Source organism: Rhamphochromis longiceps, linkage group LG3, assembly GCF_057381845.1.
Source record: "Rhamphochromis longiceps isolate RC_006_pf linkage group LG3, R_longiceps_female_GT1.1, whole genome shotgun sequence".
Taxonomy (NCBI): Eukaryota; Metazoa; Chordata; class Actinopteri; order Cichliformes; family Cichlidae; genus Rhamphochromis; species Rhamphochromis longiceps.
In genome coordinates, this window is record NC_140559.1 from 60,023,024 (window position 1) to 60,039,713 (window position 16,690).

The following is a 16,690-nucleotide window of genomic DNA, read 5'->3' on the forward strand; positions in this document are numbered from 1 at the left end:
AGGACGGGGCGGTCAGCCCCCCTCACCTGCTGGGACAAAACGGCTCCCAGCCCTCTGTCCGAGGCGTCAGTCTGCAGAACAAAAGGGAGGGAAAAGTTAGGAGTGTGAAGCAGCGGCTCCCCACAGAGAGCGTTTTTCACTCGCACAAACGCCGCCTGGCACGGCCCCCTCCACTGGACCAGATCCGGGGCACCCTTTCGAGTGAGATCGGTCAGGGGGCTGGTTAGCTGCGCAAACCCCGGCACAAAGCGACGATAGTAACCCGCCAACCCCAAGAACCGTCTCACCTCCTTTTTCGTCCTGGGGCGCGGGCAGGATGCGACAGCCGCCGTCTTCTCCACCTGTGGACGCACCTGCCCGCCCCCCAGGTGGTACCCCAGATACTGCACCTCCCTCCGTCCAACCGCGCACTTCTTCGGATTGGCCGTGAGCCCCGCCTGCCTCAGGGACTCCAGGACCGCGGCCACCCGCAGCACATGCTCCGCCCAGGTGTCGCTGTGGATGATCACGTCATCCAGGTAGGCGGCAGCATACGCCGCGTGCGGACGCAGTACCCGGTCCATGAGACACTGGAAAGTGGCCGGGGCCCCGAACAGGCCGAACGGGAGTGTCACGAACTGGTACAAACCGTACGGAGTGGAGAAGGCCGTTTTCTCCCTGGCCTCGGCAGACAAGGGAATCTGCCAATAGCCCTTGGTTAAGTCCAGTGTCGTGAAAAAGCAGGCCGTGCCTAACCGGTCCAGGAGCTCGTCGACCCGAGGCATGGGGTAGGCATCAAAGCGTGACACTTCGGTCACCCTGCGATAGTTGACACAGAACCGTATAGACCCATCCTTCTTCACCACCAGAACGATGGGGCTACACCAGGCGCTGTGCGACTCTTCTATTACTCCCATCCTCAGCATTTCCGCCAATTCCCTCTGCACGATTTTTCGCTTATGCTCCGGGAGCCTATAGGGCCGTGAACGCACCGTCACGCCGGGCTGCGTCACGAAATGGTGCTCGATGAGGGAGGTCCGGCCGGGCAGGGGGGAGAACACGTCCGCAAAACGCTGTTGCAACGCGACAACATCCGCTCTCTGGGCCTGTGTGAGATGGTCATCACAAGGGAGGGAGGTGGGAATGATAGAATTTGGCACCTCAGGCCCCAACTCATCTCTCTCCTTCACCAAGCTCACCAGAGAAGCGGTTTCGACCTCTCGCCACTGTTTGAGGAGATTGAGGTGATAAATCTGCGTGGCTCCTCCCCTGTCCGACCGAGCGACCTCATAGTCCACGTCCCCGACTCGCCGTGTGACCACAAAGGGTCCTTGCCACTTGGCGAGCAACTTTGAGCTGGAGGAAGGGAGTAACACAAGCACCTTATCTCCCGGTGAAAATTGCCTGAGCCTAGCCCCTCTGTCATACAGGCGTTGCTGACGCTGCTGAGCCTGGAGCAAATTCTCCCGTGACAACCTCCCCAAAGTGTGGAGTTTTGCTCTCAGGTCCAACACGTACTGAATCTCATTTTTGGCGGGGCTCGGACCGTCCTCCCAGCTTTCTTTAATCAGGTCGAGCACCCCACGTGGCTTCCTGCCGAACAGCAGTTCAAAGGGAGAAAATCCCGTGGAGGCCTGGGGCACCTCCCGCACTGCGAATAACAGAGGGTTTAGCCAGTGATCCCAATTGCGTTCATCCTCGTTAATGAACTTCCGAATCATGGACTTTAAGGTCTTATTCAGCCACTCCACCAGCCCGTCAGTCTGAGGGTGGTAGACGCTGGTCCGAATAGATTTAATGCCCAGTAATTCGTACAGTTCCCGCAGTGTACGAGACATAAACGACGTGCCCTGGTCAGTCAGTATCTCTTTTGGGATTCCGACTCGGGAGGTGACCTGGAACAGTGCCTGCGCCACACTCTTTGCAGAGATCTGCTTCCGGGTACCGCGTTGCGTAATCCACCAGGACTAACACAAAGCGGTAACCGCGTGCACTCCGGTGAAACGGCCTGATGAGGTCCATGCCGATGCGCTCAAACGGGACCTCAATGAGGGGGAGAGGGCGCAGAGGCGCTCTCGGTATGGCCGGCTGGTTAACAAGTTGGCAGTCCGGGCAGGACGCGCACCAACGGCGCACATCCGCTCGGATGCCCGGCCAATAAAATCGGGCCGTTATTCGCTACAGAGTTTTCTCGTAGCCCATATGCCCTGCCATGGGGTTATAGTGGGCCTGGAAAAGTGTTTCCCGGCGGCCCTGCGGCACCAACAACTGGGTGTGTGTTTCCTCTGTCTGAGTGTCACGACTCACTCGATATAATCGGTCATTTAATATGACGAAACGCGGGTAGGTCTGCGCGGCCTCAGGGCGCACCACGTGACCATCAATAGCCATCACTTGGTCAAAGGCTGAGCGTAGGGTGCCGTCACGAGACTGCTCCAGTGGGAAATCACCCATGGGGGACACTTCCGGGGCCGGCGGGACGTCCCGTGAGGGACCCGCCGGCTCCTCCCCCCCGGAGTCGGTGTCGGACGACCCCGCGTCACCGCTGAAAGCCGCGCACACGCTACACCCCGCTTCCGGTCGTGATCGCACCCCCGCGTACTGCCCCAGTAGCTGATGAAACCCCGGCCAATTGGTACCCAGAATCAGGGGGTGCGACAGGCGTGGGCTAACCGCCGCCGTTACCCTATGCTGATGAAACCCCGGCCAATTGGTACCCAGAATCAGGGGGTGCGACAGGCGCGGGCTAACCGCCGCCGTTACCCTATGTGTATGGCCCTTGTATTTTAACAGCAGCGGCACTATGGGGTACCGGTGCACATCACCATGAACACATCTCACCTCCACCCATTCTGCCTCCTATAATGCCCCGGGGCGAACCAAACCTTGGTGCACGAGGGTCTGTGTGCAGCCCGTGTCCACCAACGCCTGGCGTATACCCCCTCGAGTCCTTACCGGAATACTGTATGTCCCTCCTGGACCGGGGGAGGGTGCTGGGGCGCCAGCAACGCGAAACACCTGCCCCACTTCCATAAGCGGACAATCCCTCCTCAGGTGTCCCGGCTGCCCGCACTTCCAACACTCCGGCCCCGGCGTCTGTGCTGCCCTCCGTGGCTCGGGGGCGGCTCCACTCGGCTCGGCTCCCCTGGACGGCACCAACGCCGCGAAAGGGTTAGTGGGGCTCAGCGCCGGCAGCCGCTCTGCCTGCCCTGGTGCCGGCACACGGCGCCTCGGGGCCGGCACTGGGGCCTGTTTGTTCGGCCTCCGTCCGGCGTCCCCGGGCTCCCCTGCTCCAGCGGCAAGGTGGTCCTCCGCCAGCGTCACCGCTACCTCCAAGCTTGCGGGCCGGTGGCACCGGACCCGTCTCGCCGTCTCCGCTGGCAATCCCTCCGTGAACTGCTCCAGCACCACCTTGTCAACCAGCTTCGTCTCGCCCTCCGATGCTCCCGGCTGCAGCCAGCGCACCTCCGCGTCGCGCAGCTGCCGGGCCCAGGCGAGTGGTCGGTCCGTTGTAGCCAGCCGACAGGCCCGGAACCGCCGGCGATGGTCTTCGGCGGTGAGCCCCAGCCTGTCCACCACCGCCCGGCTCACATCCGGGAAGCTGCTCCTCGACGCCGGAGGCAGACTCAGGGCCGCTGTTTGTGCCTCCCCACACAGCAGGGGGAGCAGCCGCGGAGCCCACTCCTCCTGCGGCCATTGGCAAGCCTCCGCCGTGGCACGGAAGGTCTCCAAAAAAACCTGTGGGTCGTCCCCGTCCCCCATCCGGGGCACCGCCACCGACAGTGGCGAGGGCTTCGGCGTGGCAGCGGCCCCGACCAGCCGCTCCAGAACTTGCGTCTGTCGGTCCATCTGCTCCCGCAGCGCGGCCAGGTGGGCACGCTGGTCGGCCGCCTGATCCCGGCTCATCGTCGCCATCTCCGCTAGCATCTGCGCCAAGAATTGCAGAGGCTGGGCGGGTGGCGCGGCCTGTGGGTCGGACATTCCCCCACCGGCACCTTCCTGGGTTTCGGCACCACTTGTGGTATACACCAGGCACAAACACACGCACACGCAGGTATGTACTGCCAATTTCCACATTTATTGACGTTTGTGTTTTGACAGCTGAATCGGTCGCACAGCCTGACAGCTCACGAGTCCAGCTGATCTCCCTCTGGCCGCTCCTCCCCGTCTCACTATAAACACAGCGGAGGGAGACCATCATCAGTACATAAACACCATCAGCTGTTCTTACCGGCCTCGCAGCGCCGCCCTGTTGAGCCTTCTGCTCCACTCCTCCCCTGCAGCTGCGCCCGGGGCCACGCCTCCGCCACAAATGTGTTATTATAAAAGCAGAAAATCTGCATTATAAACACAGACTGAATGTATATGAAGACAAAACAGAGTGAGGTCATAATCTGATGAATCTGCTCTTCACATCTGTGCTTCAGCTCCTCTTACTGTGTTTGACATGACACAACGATTGAGTCTCTCTCAGACCTGCAGACTTTTAATGAGAATCTTTGTTTGGCTTTAATCTGCAGATGAAGGAGGAAGATGGTGTCACATTTAGGCTTCCATAATGTCCACAGTCTGTCACTGAGATCTGATCCAGAGTCAGAGTGAAGACACACATTTGGACTGTTTCCTGTTTTGACTCCAGAACATTTTGAATGAGTTCAGCTCAGTGAAGAGTTCCAGCTGGAAAGATGATCTCTGTTTGAGAAATGTGGATTATTAAATATTAGGTCTCTCTCCTCCAAGTCTCTGTTAGTACATGACTTAATAATTGATCAACAAATTGATTTACTCTGCCTTACAGAAACCTGGTTGCAGCAGGATGATTATGTTAGTTTAAATGAATCAACACCCCCGAGCCATTCTAACTACCAGAAATCTCGAAGCACAGGCCGAGGGGGCGGTGTGGCAGCAATTTTTCACACCAGCCTATTAATTAATGAAAGACCAAGACAGACTTTTAATTCATTCGAAAGCCTGATGCTTAACATTGTCCACCCCAGCTGTGAAACTCAGAAACCAGTCTTACTTGTTATCATCTATCGTCCACCTGGGCCTTACACAGAGTTTCTGTCTGATTTCTCAGACTTTATATCTAATTTAGTTCTGAGCTCAGATAAAATAATTATTGTGGGTGATTTTAACATCCATGTAGATGCTAAAAATGACAGCCTCAAAATGGCATTTAATGTGTTATTAGACTCAATTGGTTTCTCTCAAAATGTAAAAGAACCCACCCACCACTTTAATCACACTCTAGATCTTGTTTTAACATATGGCATCGAACCTGAACATTTAACAGTGTTTCCTGAAAACCATCTCCTGTCTGATCATTTCCTGATAACATTTACTTTTACAATAATTGATTACAAGGCGGTGAAGAGTAAAATTTATCAAAGTAGATGTCTTTCTGAAAGCACTGTAACTAAGTTTAAGAATATAATCCACCCACTGTTATCATCTCCAATGCCCTGTACCAACACAGAGCAGAGCAGCTATCTGAACGCTACCCCAACAGAGGTCGATTATCTTGTTAATAATTTCACCTCCTCACTACGTACGACTCTGGATACTGTAGCTCCTGTGAAAACTAAGGCCTCAAATCAGAAGTACCTGACTCCGTGGTATAATTCTCAAACATGTACCCTAAAGCAGATGACTCGTAATCTGGAGAGGAAATGGCGTGTCACAAATCTAGAGGATCATCATTTAGCCTGGAGAAATAGTTTGCTGCTTTATAAGAAAGCCCTCCGCAAAGCCAGAACATCTTACTATTCATCACTGATTGAAGAAAATAAGAACAACCCCAGGTTTCTCTTCAGCACTATAGCCAGGCTGACAAAAAGTCAGAGCTCTTTTGAGCCAACCATCCCTTTAACGTTAACTAGTAATGACTTCATGAACTTCTTCACAAATAAAATTTTTATCATTAGAGAAAAAAATTACCAATAATCATCCCACAGATGTAATATTATCTACAGTTACTCTTAGTACCATTGATGTTAAGTTAGACTCTTTTTCTCCAATTGATCTTTCTGAGTTAACTTCAATAATTACTTCCTCCAAACCATCAGCGTGTCTTTTAGACCACATTCCTACAAAACTGCTCAAAGAAGTCCTGCCATTAATTAATTCTTCGATCTTAAATATGATCAACCTATCTCTAATAATCGGCTATGTACCACAGGCCTTCAAGCTGGCTGTAGTTAAACCTTTACTCAAAAAGCCATCTCTAGACCCAGCAGTCTTAGCTAATTATAGGCCAATCTCCAACCTTCCTTTCATATCAAAAATCCTTGAAAGAGTAGTTGTCAAACAGCTAACAGATCATCTGCAGAGGAATGGTTTATTTGAAGAGTTTCAGTCAGGTTTCAGAGCTCAGCACAGCACAGAAACAGCTTTAGTGAAGGTTACAAATGATCTTCTTATGGCCTCTGACAGTGGACTCATCTCTGTGCTTGTCCTGCTAGACCTCAGTGCAGCGTTCGATACTGTTGACCATAATATTCTATTAGAGCGATTAGAACATGCTGTAGATATTACAAGTACTGCGCTGCAGTGGTTTGTATCATATCTATCTAATAGACTCCAATTCGTGCATGTAAATGGAGGTTAATTATGGAGTTCCACAGGGTTCAGTGCTAGGACCAATTCTGTTTACATTATACATGCTTCCCTTAGGCAGTATCATTAGAAGACATAGCATACATTTTCACTGCTATGCAGATGACACCCAGCTCTATCTGTCCATGAAGCCAGATAACACACACCAATTAGTTAAACTGCAGGAATGTCTTAAAGACATAAAGACCTGGATGGCCGCTAACTTTCTGCTTCTTAATTCAGATAAAACTGAGGTTATTGTACTCGGCCCTGAAAATCTTAGAAATATGGTATCTAACCAGATTCTTACTCTGGATGGCATTACCTTGGCCTCCAGTAACGCGGTGAGGAACCTTGGAGTCACTTTTGACCAGGACATGTCCTTCAACGCACATATTAAACAAATATGTAAGACTGCTTTCTTCCATTTGCGCAACATCTCTAAAATTAGAAATATCCTGTCTCAGAGTGACACTGAAAAACTAGTTCATGCATTTATTACTTCCAGGCTGGACCTGTCAGCCGGTGATCAGCTGTGATCAGCTGATCACGGGGCCGGGGTTAAAAGAGAGACGCCACCCACCTTTTCGCCGCTCAGACATCATTCTCTTCGTGTCAGGAGCTCCGAAACTCTGCCGACGTCAGTCTCCGCCTGATTCAGCAACCGTGAGTGTTTTTCCCTTCAATCCTTTTTCTCTTCCCGGCTCCGCTCGCTCTCTGTCTGTAACGACAGTTCCGAAGCCACGCTTCGTGCACTGATCGTTACTAGAATAACTGCGTGTCTGCTCCAAACCCACCGCTAGCCTTAGCCGCGCTTGGGTCTAGTCAGCACGCTACACAGGCACGCCGAGCTACTGTGTGTAGCTCGCCCCGCCGTGACAGGATGTCTGAGCCTGCTATAGACCCAGCGGAATTCGAACGGCTGAAAGCCGAAGTTCTATATCTTCGCGGTGTGGTAGATCAGATGTGCACAAAAGTGGAGTCCCTCACCGAAACTGTCCTCCAACTTTCCACTTCCGTCACCTCGCTGCAACGTCAGCCGGCGCCGGTGAGCGCGGAACCCCGGATTGGACTACCAGACAAGTGGAACGGAGTTGATGGCCGGCCTGATGGTTTGCTTGCCACTTTAGACATGCTGTTCGAGTGTCAGCCCACTAAATACGCCACCGCCCGTGCTAAGGTTGCACTGCTAACCTCTCTCTTGTCTGGCCAGGCTCAGGAATGGGCCGCGGCTCTCTACTACAATAAATCGGCAGCTTGCAATGACTATGCCCTGTTTGTGGAGGAATTAAAAAAGACATTTGTCCCCCCGAGCAGCGAAGTGGAAGTGGAGTCACAGCTGCTTCATCTACGCCAGGGCAGCCGACCCGTCTGTCACTTTGCCTCTCAATTCCGCACCCTGGCCGCTAAACTACAGTGGGGAGACGCTTCTCTGCGCTCTATTTTTCTGGAGGGACTGGCTGACTACATCCGAGACGAGATGACCGGCCGTGAGGCCCCTAAAACTCTGGATGAGGTCGTGGACCTCGCGCTGAAGATTGACCAACGAGTGATGTCGCGGCCTCGCCATACCCCTCGGGCCTTCAAACCCTTCCAGCCTCAGAGGACCACGTCTTCGCGACCTGCTCCCCCCTCTGATGGAGCCACGGCTAGCCCAAGCAGCACATCCAGCGAGGAGCCCATGCAGCTGGGTGGACTCCCCAAAGAGGAGAAAGAGAGACGCTGGCGTGAGGGCCTCTGCGCCTACTGTGGATCAGCTCGACACCGTCGTCCCCAGTGCCCGCTACGGCCGGGAAACGACGACGCCAGGTAGACTGCGGGGGTGTCCCACCTGGCCCTTCCCTCTCCTCTGACCCCTCTCGTTTTCTGTTACCGGTAACATTTCACCTGAAACACCAACGGCTCTCATCTGAAGCCCTCCTGGACACCGGAGCCGCTGAGAACTTCATCGATCAAAAACTAGCCTCTCGGCTTCGCATTCCGTTGACGTCCGTCGACCGATTCCTCCTGGTGACCTCAGTAGACGGGCGACCACTCCAACCCTACCCGATCCAGTTCCAGACCCAGCCAGTCCGCATGTCTGTCGGGGATCATCAGGAGGAGATCCGGTTTTTAGTAGTCTCGGCCACTTCCTCTCCTCTCATCCTCGGATACCCCTGGTTCCGTCAACATGACCCCCACGTCTCCTGGTCTTCCTGCCAGATCCTGGACTGGGGTCCCCAGTGTTCACGCCGCTGCTTTCTCTTCCGGACTGGAAAGGACTCAAAGTCAGAAGAGGCGTCACCCCCGGAGTCCATCGATCTGGATAAGATCCCTCCGGCTTACCATGACCTGTCTGAGGTCTTCAGTAAGAGGCGAGCCTCTGCTCTCCCTCCTCATCGCTCCTACGACATGGCCATCGAGCTCCTCCCGGGAGCGGTCCCTCCTCGTGGTCGCCTGTTCTCGCTGTCACCCGCAGAGAACAAAGCCATGGAGGAGTACGTCGCTGAGGCTCTCCAACAGGGCTTTATTCGCCCTTCTACCTCCCCTGCAGCTGCGGGATTCCTCTTTGTCAAGAAGAAAGACGGCGGGCTTCGCCCCTGTATAGACTACCGGGGCTTGAATAAAATCACTGTTAAGAACCGCCATCCTCTTCCTCTGCTATCCACCGCACTCGATTCCCTCTCCCAGGCCTGCATCTTCACCAAACTAGACCTACGCAGCGCCTACAATTTGGTGCGGATTAGGGAAGGGGACGAATGGAAGATGGCCTTCATCACCCCTAACGGGCACTGGGAGTATCTGGTGATGCCCTTCGGCCTCTGCAACAGCCCTGCTGTCTTCCAACACCTGATCAACGATGTCTTGCGGGACATGCTGGGCCGGTGGGTGTTTGCTTATCTGGATGACATCTTGATCTACTCCCGCACCGAAGTGGACCATATTCGCCATGTGTGGGCCGTGCTGAGCAGGCTGCTCGAGTACCAGCTGTTCTGCAAACTGGAAAAGTGTGCCTTCCATCAGCGGTCCACCACCTTCCTGGGCTTCACCATCTCCTCCAATGGCCTGACCATGGACCCGCAAAAGGTCCAAGCCGTGACCCAGTGGCCTCAGCCTTCCAGCCTTAAGCAGCTACAGAGCTTCCTGGGCTTTGCCAACTTCTATCGGCGCTTTATCCGCAATTTCACCGCCATTGTCGCCCCACTGACATCCCTCACCAAACCAGCTAACCTGCCCAAGCCCTTCTGCCTCCCCCCTGGTGCGAAAGAGGCATTCCGAGACCTTATCCGCCGGTTTGCTACGGCTCCCGTCCTGCTCCACCCTGATCCTGCCGGAGATTTTGTGGTGGAGGTGGATGCCTCCGATGTTGGCGCTGGCGCCGTCCTCTCTCAACACGGCCCGGATGGGAAACTTCACCCGTGCTGCTATTTCTCGAGGAAATTCTCTGACACGCAGCGACGGTATGGTGTCGGCGACCGAGAACTCCTGGCCATCAAGTGGGCCTTGGAAGAGTGGCGGCATTGGCTCCTGGGAGCAAAAGAACCGTTTCTGGTCTGGACTGATCATCAGAACCTGATCCATATTCGTTCTGCCAAGCAGCTCAACCCAAGGCAGGCCCGTTGGGCCTTATTCTTCGAACCTTACAACTTCCACCTCGCCTACCGCCCTGGCTCCAAGAACACCAAGCCAGACGCTCTCTCCAGGCAGTTCGCCCAGGACGGCCTCACATCAGACCCTGGACCTATCCTACCATCTCATTGTTTCGCTGCCCCCCTTCGGTGGCCCTTGGAGGACTCTATCCGGGATGCCCTGACCGCCGAACCGCCTCCGCCTGACACCCCGGCTGGGAGGCTCTATGTACCATCCCGGTGCCGTCAGGAGGCCTTGCTCTGGGCTCACTCCTCCCCGCTCTCTGGTCACCCAGGGCCCGACAGGACCCTCCAGCTCCTCCGTCGTGCCTTCTGGTGGCCCTCCATGACGCGGGACGTCCGTGACTTTGTTTCCGCCTGTGACACCTGTGCTCGGGCCAAGTCCTCCTCCCAGCCATCCGCTGGCGACCTTCGCCCTCTCCCTGTGCCGAGACGTCCCTGGTCCCATGTCGGCCTTGACTTTGTTACCGGCTTCCCATCTGTGGACGGTCTTGACACCATCCTCACCTTTGTGGACCGGTTTTCTAAGGCGGTGCACCTGGTCGCCCTGGCCGGCCTCCCCTCCGCCAAACGGACGGCCGAGCTCCTCCTGGACCATGTCGTCCGGCTTCACGGATTCCCCAAGGACATAGTCTCCGATCGGGGGCCCCAGTTCACCGCCAGGTTCTGGAAAGCCTTTTGCCGCCTGATTGGAGCGTCTCCCAGCCTCTCGTCCGGTTATCACCCTCAGACCAATGGGCAGGTTGAACGGACCAATCAACAGTTGGGGCGCTTCTTACGGTGCTTCGTCTCCGCCCAACCGTCGCTTTGGCCTCGTTACCTGGTGTGGGCTGAGTTGTCTCATAACCTTCACGTCTCTTCTGCCACCGGTCTCTCGCCCTTTGAGGTCTGTCATGGTTTTCATCCTCCTATCTTCAGCCATCAGGAAGCGGGGGTCGACGTGCCTGCTGCTGAACGGATGGTCCGCCGCTGTCGTCAGGCCTGGATCAAGGCGCGGGCTGCCATTACCCGGGCCAACGCTCTGTACACCCGGCAGCATCGTCGCCGCCACCGCCCGGGTCACCCCTTCCAGCCGGGGGACCGCGTCTGGCTCTCCACAAGGCACCTGCGGCTGCGCGGTGAGTCCAAAAAGCTCACTCCCCGGTTCGTCGGCCCGTACGAAGTCACTGCCCGGCTCAACCCCGTGGCTTACCGTCTCCGGCTTCCACCCGCCATGAAGGTCCATCCGGTTTTCCACGTCTCGCAGCTCAAGCGGCGTGTCACTTCCTCGCTAGCGCCCCCCTCCCGGGCCCCGCCCCCGCCCAGGATCGTCGATGGGGGTGCTGTCTACACTGTCCGACGGATCTTGGACTCCCGTCCCCGGGGCAGGGGGGTCCAGTATTTGGTGGACTGGGCTGGCTACGGCCCTGATGAGCGCTCCTCAATCCGAGATGGATCCTTCCCTCATCTCGGATTTCCGTCGCCGCCGGGTGCCGGTCCTCGGAGGGGGGGTCCTGTCAGCCAGTGATCAGCTGTGATCAGCTGATCACGGGGCCGGGGTTAAAAGAGAGACGCCACCCACCTGTTCGCCGCTCAGACATCATTCTCTTCGTGTCAGGAGCTCCGAAACTCTGCCGACGTCAGTCTCCGCCTGATTCAGCAACCGTGAGTGTTTTTCCCTTCAATCCTTTTTCTCTTCCCGGCTCCGCTCGCTCTCTGTCTGTAACGACAGTTCCGAAGCCACGCTTCGTGCACTGATCGTTACTAGAATAACTGCGTGTCTGCTCCAAACCCACCGCTAGCCTTAGCCGCGCTTGGGTCTAGTCAGCACGCTACACAGGCACGCCGAGCTACTTTGCGTAGCTCGCCCCGCCGTGACAGGACTACTGTAATTCATTATTATCAGGATGTCCAAAAAACTCACTGAAAAGCCTTCAGCTAATCCAAAATGCTGCAGCAAGAGTCCTGACAGGGACTAGAAAGAGAGAGCATATTTCTCCTGTTCTGGCTTCCCTTCATTGGCTTCCTGTTAAATCCAGAATTGAATTCAAAATCCTGCTCCTCACATACAAGGTCTTAAATAATCAGGCCCCATCTTATCTTAATGACCTTGTAGTACCATATCACCCTATTAGAGTGCTCCGCTCTCGCTCTGCAGGCCTACTTGTTGTTCCTAGAGTATTTAAAAGTAGAATGGGAGGGAGAGCCTTCAGTTTTCAGGCCCCTCTTCTGTGGAACCAGCTTCCAGTTTGGATTCGGGAGACAGACACTATCTCTACTTTTAAGATTAGGCTTAAAACTTTCCTTTTTGCTAAAGCATATAGTTAGGGCTGGACCAGGTGACCCTGGATCCTCCCTTAGTTATGCTGCAATAGATGTAGGCTGCCGGGGGATTCCCATGATGCATTGAGTTTTTCCTTTCCAGTCACCTTTCTCACTCACTATGTATTAATAGACCTCTCTGCATTGAATCATATCTGTTATTAACCTCTGTCTCTCTTCCACAGCATGTCTTTATCCTGTCTTCCTTCTCTCACCCCAACCGGTCGCAGCAGATGGCCGCCCCTCCCTGAGCCTGGTTCTGCCGGAGGTTTCTTCCTGTTAAAAGGGAGTTTTTCCTTCCCACTGTTGCCAAAGTGCTTGCTCATAGGGGGTCATATGATTGTTGGGTTTTTCTCTGTATCTATGAAGCGCCTTGAGGCGACTTTTGTTGTGATTTGGCGCTATATAAATAAAATTGAATTGAATTGAATTGAATTGAATTGAATTGAATTGAATTGAATTGAATTGAATTGTTTGCTACCTGCTGTCAGGTACGACTGTTCACGTCCACACGCAGGAAAAACCTGCTGACTGTTACCAAATGGAGCAGAAATCTCATCACTGGACAATAATGATGAATGAACTCAGAGCTGCTGATATCAGATCTGATTTCAGGGGAACTAAACACAGAAATGATTGGCCATTATCTGCTGCTGTGTCGCTAGTTGGCAGAAAATGATTTGTATTCCTGCTTAGGGCTTCAGTGTTTATGAGTCCAGATCCAGGTGACAGCAAGTCAAAATGATGTTACCTGTCTGTGTCCAGCAGCAGCCTGTATTCACTTTGAATATTGTTATAACCTGACATGGATCAGTTTGTGTTTGATTGGTTTGTAAATGTCACTGTTTCCATTGGACCTGAGTGACGTACAAAGACAGAGAGGGAGAGAAAGGAGAGAGAGGATGGAGACAGAAAAGAGAGAGCAAACACAAACAGGTGAGAGTGGACAGGTGACCAAGGTCAGCAACCAATCAGAGAGCTTCTGTTTGACCCACAGTCACTGATGATGACTGCACATAACCAAGCAGTGTGTTACTCTGATATCAAATATGGATCCTGCTCTTATAATAATGATCATCAGATGATATTATTGTGTTATTTTGTAGCTGAATACGATGTTTGTGTGATTATCAGTGAAAGAAGCAGTGAGGAGGATGGAGAGAGAGAGAGGACAGAGGGTGAAGTTAGAAACACTAAAAGGATTTTTCATGGATTTCATGGATGATTTGAGTGATTTCCAGCAGGACACTTAAACATGTCAGTGGACGTCCTAAAGAACATATTGACTGATATGAAACGTGTCATTGAACAGGATTAATATCAGTGGAAACATGGTGGAAACAGCTGTGACTGCATGGATGTGACACACTTCAAATCTGTTCTCCACTCTTGGATTTGGGATCCATGGAGCTGCTGCTGAGTCTGTACAATAAAGGAATGGTGTGGAAGGTTGCAGCGTACGGACACAAACACTTTGTGGTTACAATCTGATTTTATTTTCAACATTAAACTACTAACCTACACTGATCAATGATGTTAATTGTCACATCTGGACTCACCCAGCCTTTCTGCAGTTCCTCACAGCTGAAATCAGTCTCTGTTGTCCCGGCACTGATGTTTTGTACTTCTGCAGGTCCAACTCATCCAGAACCTCCTCCGACATCTGCAGCATGAAGGCCAGAGCTGAGCACTGGATCTCAGAGAGTTCCTTCTCTGATCTGTTCTCTGACTTCAGGAACTCTTGGATCTCCTGAAATAATGAGAGGTGGTTCATCTCCATCAGACAGTGGAAGATGTTGATGCTTCTGTCAGGAGAGATTTCATCACTGTTCATCTCCTCCAGGTTGTTGATGACTCTCTGGATGGTTCCTGGACTGATCTCTGTCTGACCCAGCAGACCTACTAAGAGTCTCTGGTTGGACTCCAGACAGAGGCCATGAAGGAAGCGAACAAACAGGTCCAGGTGGCCATTATTACTCTGGAGGGATTTCTCCATGGCTCGTTTAAGGAAATCATCCAGAGGGAACTCGTATTGTTTTCCCAAAAAGTTCTTCAGCACCTTTGTCTTCCTGTTGGTGTGACAGGGGAACTTGTAGACAGCAGCCAGAAACTCCTGAATGCTCAGATGAACAAAGCAGTAGACTGGTTTCTGGAAGATCACACACTCTCTTTTGAAGATCTCTGTACAAACTCCTGAGTACACCGAGGCCTCTGTCACATCCAGACCACACTGCTCCAGGTCTTCTTGGTAGAACATGATGCTTCCTTTCTCCAGATGTTCAAACGCCAGCCTCCCCAGCTTCAGAAGAACTTCCCTGTCAGCCTCCGTCAGCTCCTGTGGACTGGTCTCACGTTCCTCATGGTACTTGTTCTTCTTCCTCTTTGTCTGAACCAGCAGGAAGTGTGAGTACATGTCAGTCAGGGTCTTGGGCAGCTCTCCTCTCTGCTCTGTAGTCAACATGTGCTCCAGAACTGTAGCAGTGATCCAGCAGAAGACTGGGATACTACACATGATGTGGAGGCTCCTGGATGTCTTCATGTGGGAGATGATTCTGCTGGACTCTTCATCACTGAATCTCCTCCTGAAGTACTCCTCCTTCTGGGCGTCTGTGAAGCCTCGTACTTCTGTTAGCCTGTCAACACATGTAGGAGGGATCTGATTGGCTGCTGCGGGTCGGGAAGTTATCCAGACGAGAGCCGAGGGAAGCAGATTCCCCTGGATGAGGTTTGTCAGCAGCTGGCTGACTGATGACTTCTGTGTGACATCAGACAGCAGCTTCCTGTTGGTGAAATCCAATGAAAGTCTGCTTTCATCCAGGCCGTCAAAGATGAACAAAAGCTGAGAGACAGCCAGCTTCTCTGCTGTGACCTTCTGTAATGTTGGATGGAAAACATGGAGCAGCTCCAGAAGACTGTACTGCTCATCTCTGATCAGGTTCAGCTCCCTGAATGAAAGCAGAACCACCACACTGACATGTTGGTTCTCCAAGCCCTCTGCCCAGTCCAAAGTGAACTTCTGCACTGAGGAGGTTTTTCCAACACCAGCCACGCCGTTGGTCAGAACCACTCTGATGGGTCTCTGTTGGTCAGGTAAGGCTTTAAAGATGTCCTGGCACCTGATTGGAGCGTCATGGAGGGCGTCCATCTTGGAAGCTGTCTCCAGCTGCCTCACCTCATGTTGGGTATGAACCTCTTCACTCTGTCCCTCTGTGATGTAGAGCTCAGTGTAGATCCTGTTGAGGAGGGTTCTACTTCCTGTTTCATCACTCCCTTCAGTCACACGTTCACATCTCCTCCTCAGACTGATCTTATGTTCATCTAAAACCTCCTGCAGACCAACATCTGCTGAAAGAAAGAAAAACAATGAGACTAAAGAGAAAGAAAACTCTTCAATGTCTGAACAACACAAGAAGTCCAGTTTTCAGAAATGAGTCCATCAGCAGACAGATGTTCAGTCTTACTTTGTACACAGCTGTTCTGACTGGCTGTCTGCAGTCCAGCTCTGCTTCTGGATCTTTCTCCACACTGGGGACAGGAGGAGTCTCCTGATGGAGCAGACTGGTCCCAGTATGAGGAGATGCACTGTCTGCAGAACCAGTGTCCACAGCTGGTAGAGACTGGATCCTTCAGGACGTCCTGACACAAAGCACAGCAGGACAGCTGCTCCTCCTCACAAACACCACTCCTCTTCCTCTTCCTCCCTCTGTGAACACATTTCTTTATCACTAAAAACATTTACTGTCAGTGAAAAACATCCAGATGTGACCAAACTGCAGTTCCTCACAGTTCCTTTGATTTCATCAACACTAATGAGCTGCTCTTCCTGTCTGCCTGTCTCATTAAACACTGAGCGATGAATACAAACTCAACACTTCCTGCAGACTTCCTGACTTCACAATAAAAGCTTTCCATCAGAGAGAGACAGTTATGACTTTCACTGTTTTACAACCGCTGTGTGCAGATTATCTGGGTCAGTTCACTCTGAAGCAGCTTAGAAGTGTCTGTGTAGAGCCGTGGTCTGACACACAGAGACTTCTGATTTTCTCTATTTAAACAAACATGATGAAGATGAGCAGGTTTCTCTTCTAGTATAAACTCTGTGTCTCTCTGGCTGGCTCATGATGGCTTTTCAGGTTTTATGTTTTGCTCTCTCCTGCTATGGTTTTGCCTGCCTGGGTGGAGCT

The 16,690-nt window shown here is 52.9% G+C and overlaps 2 protein-coding genes and 1 long non-coding RNA gene across 5 annotated transcripts in view; 1 reads left to right on the forward strand and 2 right to left on the reverse strand.

Moving 5' to 3' along the window:
• LOC146675501 (protein NLRC3-like) overlaps positions 1–16,690 on the forward strand; it is a 507,908-nt gene that overhangs the window by 38,434 nt on the left and 452,784 nt on the right. The gene's annotated exons all lie outside the window — the stretch shown is intronic.
• The window catches only part of LOC146675502 (uncharacterized), a 59,282-nt gene that overhangs the window by 30,473 nt on the left and 12,119 nt on the right, over positions 1–16,690 (reverse strand). The gene's annotated exons all lie outside the window — the stretch shown is intronic.
• Positions 1–16,690, reverse strand: part of LOC146675504 (protein NLRC3-like) — a 29,226-nt gene that overhangs the window by 6,389 nt on the left and 6,147 nt on the right. The window contains exons 5-6 of one of the 2 annotated variants that reach the window (XM_085400504.1): positions 15,968–16,209; positions 14,066–15,851 (exon numbers count right to left, since the gene is read on the reverse strand). In XM_085400504.1, the coding sequence (XP_085256630.1) occupies positions 14,066–15,851; positions 15,968–16,209 (2,028 nt within the window). The remainder of the gene's footprint in view (positions 1–14,065; positions 15,852–15,967; positions 16,210–16,690) is intronic. The other variant, XM_085400505.1, reaches the window with a different exon arrangement.